Raw genomic sequence first — 19,555 nt, 5'->3', positions numbered from 1 at the left:
GACGAGACTGGGTTTGGTGGTTGCCAGGAGAACGGTACTTGCCTGACTGCATTGTTCCACGTGTACAGTTTGGTGGAGGGGGGATTATTATGGTGTGGGGTTGATTTTCAGGGGTTGGGCTTGGCCCCTTAGTTCCAGTGAAAGGAACTCTTAATGCTTCAACATAGCAAAACATTTTTGACAATTTCATGCTGCCAGCTTTGTGGTAACAGTTTGGGGATGGCCCCTTCCTGTTCCAACATGACTGTGCACCAGTGCAAAAGCAAGGTCCATAAAGACATGGATGAGCAGAAGACCTTACAATTGTAATTATAGAAGAAAGGTCAAAATTATAAACACACTCCTAAACCTTGTGAAAAGCCTCCCCAGAAGTGTTGAAGCTGTTACAGCTGAAAATGTGGGCCACATTAAACCCAACGGATTGGGAATGGAATGTGAATATATTCATATTGTACATTTAGTTTTGTAGAAATATGTTACACATAACCGAAAACTTCTCCGTTGCTGGCCATGGAAGCGCAATAGGAAAACACAAAAGTATGTGAGGTGGTGTTGTGGGGAGATGTAGAGTGTGTAAAAAATAACAAGCATTTTCAGGTTACATATACACATTTCTACAAAAATGTACTGTATAAATACAAATGTATATTTTCCTTTTTGTGTAACACAGCAAGCATTAACTTTCCACATTTTACCTACTGTCAGAATCTGAATTTACAGTAAAAAGCTCAGTGTGATCCACAAAACTGATATATATATATATATAGTGCATAACAAGTATTTCCATGGTGCAAAACATCTAACACATTTTTGGTGGGATTGGGCAATTCAATGACACAAAAACTAGGTTTTAAAGCATGAATCAAATGTTTTGGGTGAGTAACATTTTGCAGACATGCAATAGAGTTCTGATGTTCCAGCAAACAGTTGTGACAATTTAACTTACAGTTTAGAGAATTGTATTACTGTTTCGGAAAAAATGGTCAAAGCAATAGAGAAAAAACTGTAAGATTTAGTATAACACGGGTCAGTCTTGGTATCAAATTAGAACTATCTACGTTGTAACATAATTGACTCAACAAAGTTATGGACAATCTTAAATAAAAAAATATGACTAACAGACGATAGATAGATAGATAGATAGATAGATAGATAGATAGATAGATAGATAGATAGATAGATAGATAGATAGATAGATAGATAGATAGATAGATAGATAGATAGATAGATAGATAGATAGATAGATAGATAGATAGATAGATAGATAGATAGATAGATAGATAGATAGATAGATAGATAGATAGATAGATAGATAGATAGATAGATAGATAGATAGATCTGCTTAACTAATTGAAACGTGTTTTTGTGCAGCTTGTTCACAGAATGTAACGTTTGTGTTCACCATCAGGTGACGCTGTAACTCCACTGCATCAGCAAACGCTCATCACTCGCTTGAGCAGGACAGACTGGCCACTGCAAGGCAGCCTATTAACGCTCAAGTAATTCTTTCACTTTATTTCCCTACTAGAAATATAGTGTTTGGCAGATATATAGGCTACATTTAGGCTATAGGTATTGCATGCTCATTCATTAATGAGGCTCAAAACATGATGCTAGAAGTTAGAATCATTATCTATAAATACCTGAATTAAGTTTATACTTCTATCTATAGCCTATAGAAACACTTAATGTCTACATGCAAGTGAAGTTTGAAATGGTTGTTTACCCTGTGGTTTTATGAATGGCAGTCAGCAGGAGAGGAGAGACGGACCTTTATGCCTCGGTATGACTATGACTAATCATATTTTCCGCCAAAGTTGCTATAGTTATTCGAAAGTACAATACAACTAGAAACTTCCTATCATGAAACAAAACAAAAAGGATATAATGACGTAGACTTTAAAGGTTAAAAGGGGTAAGTCTGAAGAATATCCCATATTAATGTTTTTTTTTTTTTTTAATAGTTGCAAAAGTAACTTTATAAACCCGGGGACGGTTCGTAATGGAGAGAGAATTTTCTGGAGTGGCTGACCGTGACATGTGGCGATCTGCAATTCTGAATATAGGCTACATTTTGTCATAAAAAATGTGGTTGCTAGGATTTAGTGGATGATATCTAACTGTCGGTAGGCTATCAAAAGCTCTTGAAAGTGACATGAGCTACATTAATTGTGTTTCCATGCCTCGCTAATACACTGTGTCCACCCTCAGAAGTGTTTGTGAGATGATTTGTTTAACTAAATGACAGAATCCGCTTCAAACCGAAATGATGCATCTTCAAAAAAAAAAAAAAAAAAAAACATGACCCGATGACGACGACGACCCCCTCCTCTTCGCTTTTGCGCGTGCACGCCCCCTCATTTCCAGAACGATTCCTTGTTATGACATCCCGGTAAAAGACAGCCACAGAGGTCTCTCACCTCGACGCTAAATTCAATCTAATGAATGCAGACCCCAGCGCTCTCGTCGCTGAAAAGAGGCCAACAATTTAGCAATTTCTGCTGCTTGTGACAGGGCTCATGACTAATTCCCATATTTAAATGTGAACAGGCAAAGCTGGCCCATTTGACGGCAGCCAAGCGCATTTTATCAGGTCAGAAAGACATCAATGGCACCGGGGGTAGGAGGTGGCTGGAACTGTTTAACTGTGCAAAATTCAATCAAAAAGAGAATTTAGAAGGCTGTGAAAGTTTGGAAAGCGCCGCTGAAAACATACAGGCGGATACGCGAGTGTTTTTCCCCTTTGCATTATTGTATGTCTTGTCTCTTTATATCAGTTTACAAGAGTTAACACTTGAAAGCGCAGTTCTAAGTCAGCCCTGTTCATTATTTGTCGACCTCTTGACATTGCAGGTGCAGACTCTCTCCCTCGCATTGTCTCTGTGATATGGAGTGATTCAATTCTGCATGAACAACATCAAACTGCGTGATACTGAGTAAAACGCTCCCTGAATTCATTTTAAGTTCAAATGCCAAGCTCTGTATTAAGTCTGTCACGCTCTTGTCTTTTTCGTCGTGAGACCGTGGCATCTATGTTTGTGCTGGGAATGTTTGTTGTTGTTGTTGTTTTTATTTTATTTTTAATGATTTTTAGTTCGGCATGCGCAAACGTGGATAAAATAACGATAAGCTGCTGATAAACAAAAATGCTCTTATTGTTTCCTAAAACATAATGTATGCCCATTTGTTCTCGATAGCTTTATTTCAAAAGTTATTCCAAAGAGATATCATATAAAGCAAAAGTAAAGAAAAACAAAGGCTGATTATCGTTGAAAATGGACTGTATATGCATAAAAACCCTTCGAAATGTTCCTAGCTAAAACGTTCCGCACCCAGAAACTTTCCAGTAAGAAAATCTCATTTTTATTTTTTAAACTATTTTACACCCAAATAACTGATGTTGAATTAAAAGTACGAGTTTTGTTTAAACTCCTCACTTCATGGGATTTATTGTATATATAAAAAAACATCAAAGTATAGATTTTTACAAGGACCATGATGAAGGGAGCCACGTGGGGATTAAGCATTTAATTTACATTTATTAACGTTGACATATTATATTTAATTTTTAATTTAATTTAATTTTTAATTTTTAACTAGTTAAATTGTGCTTTTAGAATGTGAGAAAAACGTCCAGTTTAAAGCTCGTTTAAAGTTTGTAGACGCGCTGCGAGCCACGCGATTCCCAAGAAGCTCTCATTGAGAGGCCACGTGTCCGTTTCCAAAGCCTCTCCAACTTAACCACCTCCATTGTACGTCTAACCCAGATCGGCAGCGTCCCTCCACATAAAGGGATTTGCAATTTCAAGATATTCCAGCTTAAATGTTTTTGACAGTTCCCTCGCTTTTGCCTCAGCCTGCTTATTTTAACTGTGCCAAATGGGTCACCTTGGGTAGCTGTCTGCGCGCAAAGGGCTTTTGCGCGCATTCAGTCCGAATTTTTTCCAACTTTCCTTGACAGGGAAACCAGCTGCTGGTCGTGAAAAGACGGCTTATTAATTGTCCTTTGTCATGCAGAATTGCTTGATTTCTAAAGAAACATACAAAGGCTCTTTTTCAGGATTCAAGTATTTTGTTTCGTGCGCATTTTCAACTCATCGAATCAGCTGCAGCGCCTCACCGTCTACCAGACTCAGGTACTGACGGCCTGCCTCTTTTGTCCGCTTTTAATGCTCTTGTAAATCGGGCAGACTGATTTGTTACAAGCTGCTCTTTTAATCTGATAGATAAGAGACAAGTCTAAGAAAAGCCGTAAATGAAAAATTAGTTGGAAGAAAGACAAGGGCGAGTCTGCTAGATGGGGGTCTGTTGACTCAAGCGGCCCTCGAGCGTCAGGCAAGCCCTCTCAGCAGCCCCTGTCAGGGTCACGTCAACAATTCGCCTTTCTTCCCCTAAAAAGACACTGTAGCCCTTTTTGCTTCAATGAATTGATCGGCGCAAAATTAAGAATAAATAAATTGAGAATTTGGAGCACCATGCAGGCTTAAAACACCCCCAGGGCGCGCATACCCCCGGGCTATTGAACGGATAAAGGGCGCTTTGCAGAGAACGCACGGTGCAAAATGAGACTGTATGGTGCAATTAACAAAATGGCCTAATCCTATATCTTCACAAATGCAAATATTAGAGTTTTGTTAAAATGTTTAAGTGAACAATTAAACGAGCGTTTCCAAGAAGACACAATGACTGGAATAATTTAGTAAATGTGCCCGATCTTACCAGAGCCTTTGTTGACACCGATAGCTGATGATAAATTCCCAGCAAAGGAAATAACATTTAAAACCAATTCAATTATTGAAATGAAGATTTAAAGCGCCATGGTATAATGGAGCGGGGCGCGTCGAGTCCTGCATCCAAGAATGCGCTTTGCTAAAAAAAAATGTAATCTGAGCTCTGGTGCGCATGAAGAAGATGAAAAATACAAATACATGGGAAATTGCCTTTTTTACGTATAGGCCTACATTATATATATATATATATATATATATATATATATATATATATATATATATATATATATATATATATATATATATATATATATATATATATATATATATATATATTATTTTTCACAGAACCTGCATGATATTTTTTTAGCATTGCAGTTTCTGCTGTCGACACCAATGACATTTATTTTGGAGACATTGTGCATAAAAGGGCATTTTATTACAAAGAACAAATTAGGATATACAAGTTTTGAAAGGATCGTTTTATTAAACGCAACAAGCACACACACTAATCACTATCATCGTCACCAAGTGTCCGCTTAGACCCTTTTAAATAAATTTAAATACAAACATCGATTAATCTGTCTCGTTGACTCGCATATTTTATTCATTTGCGCATTATTGTCTGAGTATTAATACACTACTTTGGGTTTTATTAACCCGCTCTCACGAGACTGTTAAGAACCGTGCGCTAAAGGGCTCAGTGTTTAACGGAGAGGCCCCGCGCCTGGGGGACACCAGGCGCTTTCAGCTGCGTCCCCAGGGAATGCCACAGGGAACCCGATGAATACGCGTCTCTTTGGACTTCTTGACGGAGATCGATCCCGATGCACTTGAGTTGTAAAGAGAGGAGCGCGGTGATCCTGTGATTTAGACTCACCGCGCACCCAAACTCTCAGTGTTTTAAAACGCCAAATCTTTTATCAGTTGTTATCGTAACTTCAACACGGCCATCTATGACAGACTAGCACAGACACGTCCCTTTAAAGACATTATAAATGTTTTTTTTTTTAATTTGTTGGCGCGCGCTCCACACGCGCTAGTCTTCTTGGTGAGCATTCAATTAGCCTACGCCTTAAGGTTTACTTCGCTTGGCGAAGACTTTCTATGAAAACATACATGATGCTATATATAAAATAAATCCATTTTAAACTGCAGAACATTACAATCCTGTATGGGCATGTTTTAATGGATACTTTCCCCTGAATAATCACCGCAGTCCCATATGGCATTTTTAAAGTGCCACATTCTTGCAATCATGATTAAGCATATGTTTGCTTATTTTTGCGGAGACGTGCTTTGTTTGTTACTGATTGTATTCAATATTGCACGAAGATGCACGCAGGACTTCCAATATATTATCTCGGACTTACACTTTTCCAATTGTCACACGTTAGAGAAAGTTTCTGTCTGACGCTAAAATGAGGAAGTTTAAGCAGAATATTATTAAAATCTGAAGAAAGAAAATAGAGCCTTATAATCTCTAGAATGATCAGTCATTAGAAAGAAGGGGGAAAAGTAATGAGTCACTTTTAATTGAATATGATAGGTTCACCCAGCGTGTGTGTTGTATTGGATAATATGATACGAGACCACATTGTGTAACTAAGAAATATTCTTTATTTTCAGCATTAAGATTTTTTTAAATAAATAAATATTCTCATTACAATAAAAGTACAACAAATTCTGTCACTGAAGTGACGTATACATCAGATACATCCCATATTTCCATTCTGTCCCCAAAATGTGCTTAAAGCTACCCTGTACTCACCATCCATACAAACAAAGCAACAGTTCTGGATATCTTCTAAAAAATAATACAAATACAAATGAAAAAGTCAGTCAGCTTTGTTCATTTTGGACTGATTTTAAAATCTTTTGGTGACAGGAAATGTATTTGGATGCGAAACTACGGGCTTAAGTTGTTTTCAGAAAAAACTACAAACATAGAACATGTATACAAATATACAACATTAAAGGGATACATAGACCCCGAACATATATAAAGTTTCTTCTTCTTCTTTTTTCTTCTTCTTCTTTCTCGCTATGTACAGGTGACGGCGCGCGCGTCGCTTTTTGGCTGCATTCAGGATCCCACTGGAGTCAGTGGCGCACAGAGTCTGTTGAGGTGGCGGTCACGAGCAATGCGCAAAGAGTTCACGGGCTAACGGACAGATCTGCGTCCTCTTTTTCTGACGTCGGGGGTGACATGGGAAGGTCGTCCTCTTCCTCGGAGCACCGGGTGGAGGACAGGGACGACGAGCACTTGCAGTTGTGCGCGCCCGTCCTGTGGGAGCCGCTTTTGCCTTCTTTTTTGTGCTTGACGCGGCGGTTCTGGAACCAGATCTTGACTTGCTTCTCGGACAGATTGAGGTAAGTTGCGATCTCTATGCGCCGAAGTCTCGAAAGGTACATGTTGGAGGTGAACTCCCTTTCCAACTCCAGGAGTTGCGTGCTGGTGAACGCAGTGCGCATGCGCTTGCTGCTCTGCAGTTGACTGCTGTTATTTTCTGTTGAGAAGAATAAAGCAAGTTCAATTAAAGTTGTTGATTTGGGTGACATTAAAACAGAAAAGAATTTACAAAAGTTGACTTTTTATGATGCTACGACTGACGCAACTTACCTATGGATATGCAGTGGAACTGTCGCGGATCTGGAACCGGATATGTGGCTTGGTATAACCCCGAGCCGCTGTTGAGATTTACGCCGCCAGAAGCGGAGTGCTGTCTGGATAGCGCGGTGTGACAGTACTGAGAGCCGAAGGCAGGGAAGGAAGCCTTGAGGAGAGGTAACGCTGGAGGCGACGGGTGGAGCTGGGATGTGACGCACAGCGGGCAAAAGCACAGCAATCCCGCTTTTCGAGAGTGGCAGGAGCCGGCGGAGAGGCCATGCAGAGGATGCGCCGGATGCACCGCGTAAGGGAATAACGGCGGGCTGTTCTCGGTTCCTTTTTCGCTGCTCTCCCTCAAAATCAAGGAATCCACAAGAAAAGATCTCGGCATCTTGGCAGCCCTGCGTCTCTTCACCTAAGAGTTTTCAAAAGTTTCTCGCTGTCAGTCTCGTACCTGGATCTGTACCTAAGGCTGGATGGCAGAATGGTGCTGAAGAGAAAGTGTTCCTGCTTAAATAGTTGGAGAGCCAGTTCGCCCATGTGACGGTTACGCCGAGAGCTCTCAATAGGGTTTTGTGCCTTTTCTCTCGGCATTCACTCTGCACGCTTCCCTATTATTTCACTTGTTAACTAAATGAACTGCATAATGTAGTCTATTCTTGTCAGCCCCACCCACACTGCAAGAGGCGGTACTGCCCCTTCTCCCTTTAAAAATGCCCCTCGTTTTATACTATTACTCTTTAGTGTCGTTTTAAACTTTATTTTCTTTCTCACGCGATCACATGGACACTATTGCTCTTTTAATTAATTTCATTCAAAGAGGCTCGTCATTTGTTCGGCGTGAACTCATTAGGCATTCGGTGCATATGACGTGCGTCACGAGGCTCATCGGCCCGGTTCCACCTGCAACTCAGCCCATCAGCATTAAGAATTATAACAATTATAGGACTTGTTTCTGAGGGGTATTCTAAAAACGAGATTGCGTCTATTTAGTTGTGGATATAGAACGCAGCTGACAAAACATGATAAAAGTTTTGTTTTTAAAACTGGACTTTTACTTTACAAAGCAAAAATTCTAATTCATATATTTTCATTTGGGATGTTAATTTTCACTTTTTCACTCTTTCTCTCTCCAAGTCTAGACGCGTTTCTATTATTTTACCTTTACGCAGGTAGCCTATATGCCTACTTTTGTTTAACGAAGATACTAAAATGATACATGTAAATTGATACTATTTCAGTGGAACGTTCTATTTGGAATACATTTGATACATCCTCTATTTTGGACTCACAGTCGAACAGAACATTTTCGAGTGTCAATAAAACCATATTTTTACAACAAGACTTGTTTAAAATATTAGTTCTAAGTCAAAGGAAGGCTATCATTTCCTCTCTCTCTCTCTCTCTCTCTCTCTCTCTCTCTCTCTCTCTCTCTCTCTCTCTCTCTCTCTCTCTCTCTCTCTCTCTCTCTCTCTCTCTCTCTCTCTCTCTCTCTCTCTCTCTCTCTCTCTCTCTCTCTGTGTGTTAAAAAAAGGACGCGTCGCGTCACAACCTCAAAGCGATGAGGTTAAAAAACAGTGATTAATTCCTGCGCGCGGGCCCCCGCAGAGTCCGGGAAGGAATATATAAAAATAACCAGGTTTTCACTCTCCCAGCCCTTATTGAATGTCATTGTGGAGAGTTTTCAATGCGAGAGAGAAAGGCTCGAATTAAAGTGTGTGACAGCGGCGGACAAAGTGGCACAAAGCCGACTCTGTCAGTGAGGGCCCGAATGCACGGCGAGTGAAAGCCCCTGCCCGCCGCGCCCTGATTGAATTAAGTAATAGGAAAACATTTTCTTTCACTTTAGGTTTGCTAAACAAGATGTTCAAAGGAAAAGGGGATTCTAATGTGCAAGTAAACAGCGAAACGTGGATTTAGCCGAACGTACTATTTGGAATACATTTGAAAATTCAAAATAATAACTAACTAAATGGCGCGTATATTAACACATTACCTATAGACATAATATATATAGTACGTGCAATTAACACAGAGAGCGAAACATCACTAAACTAATCCATCATTCCCATGACAAATTTACATGGAGGCTAAACATACACCGCGGTTACCAATCTTATTGTCGATTTGTTTACGCACAGTTAACTAACATCCTTTATACGCATACTTTTTTCAACTCGACAACAGGTTTGCAAACCTGTGAAAGCTCTGATCATCTCTGAATGCGCGCTACGGTGCATGGATGATGATGGAGACACCGTGCTCTCGCGTATCAGAGCTACACGCAGGACCTAAACATATACGTCTAACATGGCTAATATCAATCCGGGTTCCACTGATGGTTCTTGACAAATGCAACAATTATTCTTGCCCTCTTACTGGCTGTATGCGCATCCCCGGAACCGAGCCGGCTCGCCTAATAGAAAGCTCTTGTGTTCAGAACCAAGCCCCGAGCCTGGTAATGGACTGTATAGGCCCAGGCCATTTGTTTTATTTTCTGGAAAATGACGAGGGACCCTCGTCTATCGCTCCCTCCCACCAATCCTCACTCCACTGGAATCACCACTCGACTCACATAAGGGGTATAATTTGGTTGCAACTTTGCAGCACCGTAATAGTAGGTCTTTGCCGGACAAATTAGGAGCAATTAAACCCTTAAACAAGCGGCAGGTACAGAGTCACACGGACAAGAGCCTGTTATCCGATAGGGAGTGAAAGAGGGATGGTGAGATGGGGGATTAAGCCTTTCATTTTCCTCGACACCGCATGCCAGGCGCTCACCATTAACTAATTGGAGAGTGAGCTTCTCCCCGTGCCCCACCAGACCTTGTTTTATTTCAAGTCAATAATTACCAAATTGCTTGATGATGTTATTATAATGTAAAGCGGGCTTAATATCAAGATATTTTGCTTTATTTTGATAACATCAATTACAGCCATTAGAGTCTCTTTGGGGATTAGTTAGTTAGACTATGTAACCAAGTCTCAGTACAACGGAGCTGAAGGCACACCGGGGTAAAAGGCGCCTTTGACTTTATTCTCCTCTAAACCGCTAGATGGCTCAAAAACTTGCACTTTCAAGATGCACATGAAAAATTGGCTGATCCTTACGCAAAGTGGATTCTGCCCTATTTTGATCTAATATTTGATGTTTTAAAAAATGTTGCAAGGCAATAATTCTTAATATTTTGAGACAAATGTCTTCTGAAAAAATATTTTCAGTTTTGTTCAAGGTGATGAAAGCAACAGTTTTTTTTTTTTAAATAAAGGAAGAATATGTAAAAGTATAATATTTAGGGCTAAAGGCAAAATAATGATAATAAACAGCTGGCTGACTTTTCATTTGTGGACATGACTTCCTGTGGGCTAGATATTATATATTAAGTTGGACATCCACCTTAGAGGTAACCACCATATTCATAATGTAACCAATGTATTAAAAATATAATGGTTAACAAAATATAATTTACTGTAAATCTTTAGTAATATGCGATCTCCTTCAATACTTTCAGAATCTTTACTTTTTATAATAATTTTGTTTCTGTATTTTATATTAACATATTTTAATGACAGCATGTTTATTGAACATCAAAATAAACAGAAAACAGTACAAACATGGTTAGAGTAACCACCTTATAGATAATCACCATATTTATAATAATCCATCATATTTAAAAATGTAATAGTAAAAAAATCCTAAATATCCTTCACTGTTACTAGGATACTGTAAATCTTTATTCAAGGGATCTCCTTCATAATAGTTGTGTTTCTGTATATATATATATATATATATATATATATATATATATATATATATATATATATATATATATATATATATATATATATATATATATATACATATATACTTGACAGTATATTTATTGAAAAAAATCGATTTTTTTTAAACAAACGTTGCTTAAGAGATTGTTTTGAACAAACTTAGACATTATTAAAAACATATTATTTTAACTAAAGTATTGCTCCCGTGTGTAAAAGACCCATCTCGCCACCTCATGCGTTTATAAGATTCTTAAGCAAAATAAACTACTTTTATAATTTATTTTCTCACAGAATCTGTTGCTCTATAAATGTTCACATACACTATTGGGGTAATAAAAAAGCACGGTTTTTTTTTTCTTACGGTGTGCCTTTAGCCCCGTTGTAATTTACTCTAAAATAGTTTCCCATTTTTGATTCAGAGTCCCAGTAGTTGCCATGGCGAAGCACCTGCGATCTCTTTATCAGCGACTGAGCGCTTCTGCTCGGGGAAGCTCATCCTCATTTGTACTCTCGACTGGAGACCGACAAATAACTTTGACCTCCTCGGAGGAGACGGACACTGCCCTCCAGAGGTGCCCGTTTTAAGCGCAAGCAAACTGTTGAGTGATACAATGTCGCCTATGAAGTGCGTCAAGGGCTACGTTTGGCACTTTTTATGCATATAAATAGTATATCTGCATATTTTATTAAATATATAAATCCTGGATAGTGTGAAATTATTTTCTGAACAACATTCGTGATGATAGGCATGGTTATGAAGTAGCATAGTTTGGATTATTGTGTTATGCTATATTTATAATCATCTGCACAGAGCCACAAAAATGTACCAAAACATTATGCCGTTTGTTATATGGGATGCCAACAAAATAATCTTTGAGCACCAAATTTTAAAAAAAGCACAGAATTTCTACAAGTTGTTTTTTTAGAAAGCTTAATTAATTATGTCCAGAATCACTGAATATAACTGAATACTTTACAATAAGGTTTTACAGCATGTGTTAATCTTAATTCATGTTAATTTAATCATTTACTAATACATTAAAATCAAATGTTGCATTTGTTAACACTAGTCAATGCGCTACAACAAGAAACAAATAATGAACAGCTTTAATAAATGTATTATTATATGTATTGCTCTTTGTTAGTTAATGCATTAACTATAATGTTAACAAATGCATCCTTATTATAAAATGTTACCCGATAAATCCAATAAAATAAGAGGACAGTTATAGCTGTAACGTCCATGGCTAGAACCGAAGTGACAATGGCTAAACAACAAATAAATGTATCATTGATAATCCCCACCCTCATGAATTCATACCTCATCCTTGACAAAAGTTGAAAATATCAATAATAAAACCCCATTTAGCTACTCAAGTCATGCCTGGGGCTCTTCTGGGATGTTGTTTTGTTCTGCAGGCCTGCAGCTGCCAGATTCACCGGGCTCCTTTTTCACACCATTTGTTTTCTCCCCTCTCAATTGTGAGTAATAAAATAAAATTAAGTGAGCATTAAGTTCATTGGGTTTGGGGGTCAATGGCTTCCGTATGGTGTGAATTATTCATGGTTGGAGACTGTATTGGTTAGAGACAGGTTGAAGTGCATGCTGGTCCTGTCGCCCCCACTTGTCTGTATGGAGGGATCTGTCGTGAGCTAACAGTGAAACAGGATTTAGAGTCCCACTGGGATTTGCCTTCGCTGGACGGGGCGCTGCGGCTGTCTGCGCATGGGTCCCCCTCCTAGATCTAGCCCTAGGGCTATGACACAGACTGCAGGTTCCCCTGCTTTAATAAGGGATGGGCGCTGAAAAGGGCTGAAAAGTATCTTTCATATGCTGCTCAGCCACCAGCCCTTGTTGCAGTTCATTATAGCTAACTGAGAGACCGGTGTTATATTGTTATATTTGACTAATACAAGCACAACCAAACACCAGATGGTAAGAAAGCATGTAAAATATGCATATAAGCATCAGTTGTGCACCCATTATTGTGTTTCAAAGATATTTCTCTTAGTTTTAGCCCAATAATGACCGTTTCATTTATTGATGATAAAAGCTTTCATTTGAAGTTAAGTACACGTAATTATTCATTTATGTAATATCAAATTGCAAGGCAATGCAGATGCAATGTTGTATTAACCTGTTTACCATTCAACCATTCCAGCGTCAGTATTTTGGCACTAAAAAACGCATTCAGCATTCATGTCAGTAAATAAGATAATGAGAAAATTATTTACAAGAAGGATCTGTCCACTTAAATTGCAGGGGCATTATTTCCCTTTTTGAGGTTTAAAAAAAAAAATCTTATTAAATGTATGATCTCTAATGCCATTTTTTAAAATTTAAACATACATTTAATTACAATAATAAGACAATATATGGCTGTTACCAAATTAATACAATCAGTACCAACAAAATCCATTATTGCACTGCAGAGGTGGAGCAGAAGCAGCATCTGAAGTGCCATTTAGTGTTTAAAGCCGTTTAATGCAGCTCAGTGGGCATTTACACAGCAATTAAAAAGGCATGAATAATAATGTTTTAAATATAACATTTTGAATATAGAAATATGAAATGATGGAAAAAAATTACGTGTTTATAAATATTAAACTAAAACCACCAGTAGGTGGCAGCAATGAGTAAGTCACCGTTCCAACCCTTTTGGACCGCAGACCTTTAGGTAAACTAGCAAACCTAAAGTGCAGTACAGCCAAATCATTCTGTTGGATTATTTTCCTGTTAACACTGTTAAGCTGCTTTGAAACAACTGACATTGTAAGAACGCTACATAAATAAAGGTGATTTGACTTGACCTGCGTCATGACCTGCTTCAGACCATGGGCTCAGTTCATTAAAATAGGGCCCTTACCATCCACACCAGTAGATATGGTTCTGTTTATTCTCAGCGCGTGCTTGTCTGTCACTATAAATGCTCGAGCTCCTTACAGCTGGATGGATTCTGATTGGCTGACTGTCCATGTTTTTATCGTTCATCAGGTGGAAAAAAATCTGTGGCATTATCGTTATATCTGTGGTGTGAGCTCTGCTATTCTTTAATATTGAGAATGATTTATAAAACTATATATTTATTGTTATCTTTGTTGTTATCGTCCTTGGTGTGAACGGACCTTGTCAAAAACAGCTGATTCCTTCAGGAATTAAAGGTGAACTATGTAGTATTTTTGCAGTAAAATATCAAAAAACCACTAGGCCGGTGTTATATATTTTGTTCAGTTGAGTACCTACAATATCCCAGAAGTTTCCAACTATTTGTAAATTGTGAGAAAATTGCTATTTTAACTAAGGACCAGGACGTTTCAGCATTGCATTTGAGGGAGTCGCCTGTCAATTGCGTCATATCTGCGCTACCCTCGGTTTCGGCTTTTATTTCGCAGGAGCGCTTTACTCTTAGCAGTGTGAACAAGTGAATGCACAGAGTAACGTCATAACATCATTTTAAACACACTTAAATGTATCTAATGTGATAAACAGAGCTGCATTACCTCAAAATCATAACCGGAAGAGCGGATCTGTGCAGGCGCCCGGCGAATGTGTCACGTCCCGTCATAATAAAAGTCCCGGTATTCGCGAGGCGGGTATTTGTTTAACAATCGCTCCAGCAGCTGTGCTCAGCAACGTGATTTCTGCCCGAGTCCTATTTTCCACCGGCTGTGTTGAGAAGACCACATCTCCCAAGATGCTGCGCTCACACTTTGCGTCATCAAACTACGATTTGTTTTGAATAGGAGCCCTCCAGTTAACGAAAGCTGCATAGTGCACCTTTAAGCAATTGACAGGATGTGTTCGATATTACATTATCTCTGTGTAGTTACTTGTTTTGAATAAGTATTTACTTTGCAACTGTTACAAAATGAAGTTGTATATACGTATAGAATGAATGTGTGTGGTGTGACTGTAAGCCAGGCGTTGTTCATCGTATGATCACTTCAAAATCTCGCCAGAAGAAGTAGGTCATCCGGGTACTTTTTGCCTACTCTTTTATGAATACTACGAATTTGGACTGCTCCTTTTGGATTCTGTTTTTGCCTACTCTATAGTACTGATATAATATGCATATTCAGATGCAGTCACTGACTTTATGAATAGGTCATTGAATAATTCGCTCAACCGATTCATTTAAAACGCATATTTATTTAACAAAACAACACTGTGTTGCCCGGAGACACAACTGTTCTGCTATTTAGAACCATTTTCGGAACATTTCGGCGAAAAAAACATCCCATTTACAATAATGCTGATATTTGGGAAAAACTACACTCTTGCTCATGTGATAAAGAAAGTGTATGTAAGGTTGTAGCCAAAACTGGTACTGCAATCACTTTCAAATGACTGTAGAGCGGTGTATCCCCTCTCCCCCTCCCCCTGACTCGAGGTTGCCAGATTGGCTGCAGGATCAGCAGGAACGTTTGTAGATCTGTAGCTGTGGTAGCTAGAGCAAATCTGGCAACCCGGATCTGACACCCTTCTGACTTTGTGATTGGTCGATAGGTGGAGGGCGGAGCTTCAGGCCAAAACACAACATGTCAACATCAGTTGAGGGCTGCAACAACAACTTTTAAATGACAATATCCTGACCGGACTACTGTTATCAGTGATATAAGCATTTGAAATGAACATGATTTCTTAATGTCTAGTGACATATCAGGGCCATTTTATGATTAATTGAAATACATTTCTTACATACAGTTCCTTAAAAGGACCCCTGAAGTAGGGTGGGACATATCCAACAGCTCCTCCCCTTTAAAAAAAATAGCCAATAGTGTTTAGTTTATATCACAGCTCATCCAGTATGTTGAGCTTGTTAAAGCCTCAGTTTTTCCGCCTAATCTCTAACAGTTTATCCTCCTAGTCTCCTCCATATCGCTTCAAAATACAGCATTCTGTGCAGAATTCAAATGGGTCTGACGCTGTGCTGACTCGATCACATGACCCGCTCTGTGCTGTCGTGTCTCTGGACCAGAGCTGTGGCTTTTCTTGTGACAGTAACATGAAACCAAACTTAATTTTCCCCAATGAAAAGCATTTTAACACTGTCTGAATCGTTCCCTATCTCCTATATAGTGCACTATGTGCCATTCATCATGTAGAAAATGGTAAATATGTGAACAAGTGACCGATTTCAGATGCAGCTTGTTTATAACTTTGGGGGTGGGGCTTCAGATTCTAGAGAGAATTTGATTGGACAGAAAATCTGTTGAGAAGCTGAAGTGCAGAATGATGTCATCAAAATCATTAATCCGTATTGGCAGAAGTGAGAGACTGTACATTTTGAACGCTTATCTTCTAAATGCGAATTTTGTCATTGTTTTGGTGCACATTTAAATAAGCTTTAACTAGGCCTATACAACAAAAAGAAAAAGAAAAAGAAAGAAAACAAATTAAAAAGTAGCATTTTTGCCCCAATCCCCCGTTTCTTTCCAACCCTGGCAAAAACACTTTTCTGGCAACAATATGTGAAAATGAAGATTTGAACACTTTTTGTTTTGTGTTTTGAAATTTGTACATTTCTGGTTGTCAAATGGAACATGTCCACGGTCCGTTCCCTGCTAGGACTTCTGTGTGAACGTCATACATTGAGACGAGTTGGTTAAAAGCAATTGCAAAAATTGCACAGAAACTTAAAGTTTTGCTCTAAAAACGGTTTTAGAATAATTCGTTTGCAGATGTTGCTTGGTTTGATATTTTGTATGTAATGCAATGACATTCTGCCATTTTATGTGCTTCTTAACTATCCAAATAGTGTACCACTTTGTTCATTTCTCACTGATAACTATTTGTTTATTATGCATATTACTAGGATATTGGCTGTTTATTAGCACTTATAAAGCCCATATCAATGCCTTATTCAGCACGGTCATATTCTACATCCATTAGACCTACCCAATATAACTTAACAATACCTTACTAATGATTGATAAACAGTAATTAGGAGTTTATTGAGGCAAAAGTTGTAGTTAGTTAGTGAGAATTGGACCCTAATCTAAAATTTGACCTTTTCTCATTTTAAAAATAAATAATTTGTTAGTAGTGCCAAAGTTTCTTTGCTAAAAAATCTTGATATACTATCAATATCAAATTAGGAGCCAACATAACTTTTTAAACTACCGTTGGATTATTAGCTCATGCGTACGATTTTAATATCTCATTGTGTATTTGAATTGTCATTTGATGTGAATCCATTTGTTATGGTACAGCAAGGATTGAGAAGTCATCTTTTCCCCCCATTTTGTGTTAAAAGCTCTGACATATGCTTCAAAAGGGGTTTGTCTTTATCCATGGAAGTTAGTTTCCAATTCAGTGGACATTTGGTCTTTAAAAAAATGGTGGGTCAAACCAATGAATTTAATGAACTCTCCAACACAAAGAAAGTGTTTTGCCATTTGAACCCCCATAAAGGCGGATAGGCAGGTCAGCAAAGTTCTTTCAAGAGGTTTGTACACATATGTGACAATGTTTAGAATGCAGACCTCTTCAGTGTCCCCATTGACAAGATTGTTCAAAGTGTTGAGGACGGCAGTGATGGTCCTGTCATCCGAGGTTTCACTATTGTTCTCCCAATTTGAGCCAGTTCCTTTTTCACTGCCCAAAATACTCCCGCACAACAAAAGTCAAGGAATGCAAACCACATTTTCCACCTCTTAAGAGTGACTGGCCAAGCAAAGCCAGTCTGAGAAGGTCTTCAGATGGTTGTGGCAAACATAAAGCTGGGTTTGACTTTTCTCATCATGTCCCTTTTTTATTTTATTTCCTTAAATCTTCCTTTAATGACCTGTCCTGCAGCATCTTCCTCGCACGTATTCTTTTCCTCTTGTGGGAAGAGATGGTGGGAGGAGTAGAAACAGGGATCAAAAGGGTGGTACAGGATAGGAATAAAGGGTGACGGATGGGAGGGAGTTTGATTCGAATCACCTGCTGTCTGATGTCCACGCTTAAAACAATTGATTTCACTGTTTTTACATCTGCCGTTACTTAAAGAACCATTTCTGCTAAATAAAAAAGAAAAAGAAAAATGGTACTTTTGTAGGTTACCCGAAAACCTGAAAATATTAATTAATCAGTTTCTGACATACAATGGGGCTAAAGGCACCTTAAGAAATATGTGCTTTTCAATACTCCCATAGTGTATTGCAGAAAAAGAAAATAATATGTTTGTATTGAATGTTATGGAGCAACAGATTTAGTGTGAAAATGAATCATAAAAGTAGTCAATTTGGTTTAAAAATCGAATAAATGCACAAATACCTTCGGTAAAATTATATGTTTTTTATTTTGTCTAAGTTAATACTTGTTCAAAACAATCACTTAAGCAAAGTTTGAACTAGTATTATTGAAACACAATCATTTATTCTGAAAGTATTGAAGGAGATCCCGTACAAATTTAATATAGATTTACAGTAGTAACAATAAATTATATTTCATTATATTATGTGATTAAAGTTATTTTTTAAGTGGGATGATTTCAATATAAATATGGTGATTATCTCTAAGGTCGACATCCAACTTAAAATATGATATTCACAATCTGAATCTAACCATATCATTTCAACAAATGGAAAAGTCAGCGGCTGTTTATCATGTTAAATATGGTGCCTTTTACCCAAAATACCATACTTTTACACATTCTGCTGTTATTGAAAAACTGTTGCTTTAATTAGCTTGAACAAAACTGAAAATCATAAAGAATACTTTTGTCTCAAAATATATATTTAATAATTGTAGCAATTCTTATTTGCTACATAAATCTACAACATTTTTAAAAACATCAAATATTATATTAAAGGGTGGGTATGTAAGATTGTGGTCAAAACTGGTACTGCAATCACTTATAGAGCGGAGTCTGTTTTGAAAGCGGCAACCGGAATAATTATCTGGCAGGGCTCTCAAAACGTATTTATCAAACAAACACAATGATTTATTTCTCATCCACCTGCGATTGATTGATTTATTTTTTTATTACTTGGCCTGCCCAATCGGTGGATATAAGCACAAACCACACACACACAAGCACACGCACTCTTCAAATATCAAGTCAAGAGAGTGAACAACGCAGATCAAGAAATTAACGTTATTTTACTATTAAAAATTCACCGCCCTGCCGACGTGCTTACGTTTTGGTAGCCCGTCTCGAAAACACACAGCCCTGGGACACTGGGCTTTGCGAGCCCTGCCCCATATATGTCAGAGTCTGATCCCGAATCGCAATGAACCAACAAATAAAAAAAAATCTTCAGCCTTTAACAGCGTGCTAAGGTATGTTCTGTTAGACGCGTACATATAATTAAAACAATCTGTAACAATGCAATACTATCACATAAAAAACACATAAAAAACACTCACATAAATGTGTTGCACCATTCCTGTTGGATCCAATATAGAAGCACAGCATTGTGTTTTAATCTCAAATGTCTGCAA

At 38.1% G+C, this 19,555-nt stretch overlaps 1 protein-coding gene across 1 annotated transcript; it reads right to left on the bottom strand.

The window, feature by feature from the left end:
* Positions 1-6,394: 6,394 nt before the first annotated feature.
* gsx1 (GS homeobox 1) lies at positions 6,395-8,133 on the bottom strand. Its single transcript, XM_067439902.1, has 2 exons — positions 7,354-8,133; positions 6,395-7,240 (listed from the first exon to the last, which is right to left on the bottom strand). Exons 1-2 carry the CDS (start codon positions 7,730-7,732, stop codon positions 6,888-6,890), a joined length of 732 nt encoding a protein of 243 aa, XP_067296003.1. The 5' UTR covers positions 7,733-8,133; the 3' UTR covers positions 6,395-6,887.
* Positions 8,134-19,555: the final 11,422 nt, after the last annotated feature.

The sequence above is a fragment of the Pseudorasbora parva genome, chromosome 3 (genome assembly GCF_024679245.1).
Source record: "Pseudorasbora parva isolate DD20220531a chromosome 3, ASM2467924v1, whole genome shotgun sequence".
Taxonomy (NCBI): Eukaryota; Metazoa; Chordata; class Actinopteri; order Cypriniformes; family Gobionidae; genus Pseudorasbora; species Pseudorasbora parva.
This window is presented reverse-complemented; position numbering and strand designations above follow the sequence as displayed.

Excerpts from the sequence above, each read along its gene's own strand:
- gsx1 (XM_067439902.1), bottom strand. The coding sequence starts at position 7,732 with ATGCCGAGATCTTTTCTTGTGGATTCCTTGATTTTGAGGGAGAGCAGC. Across the intron at positions 7,241-7,353 it reads GTTCCACTGCATATCCATAG|AAAATAACAGCAGTCAACTG; the intron begins GTAAGTTGCGTC and ends TCTTCTCAACAG.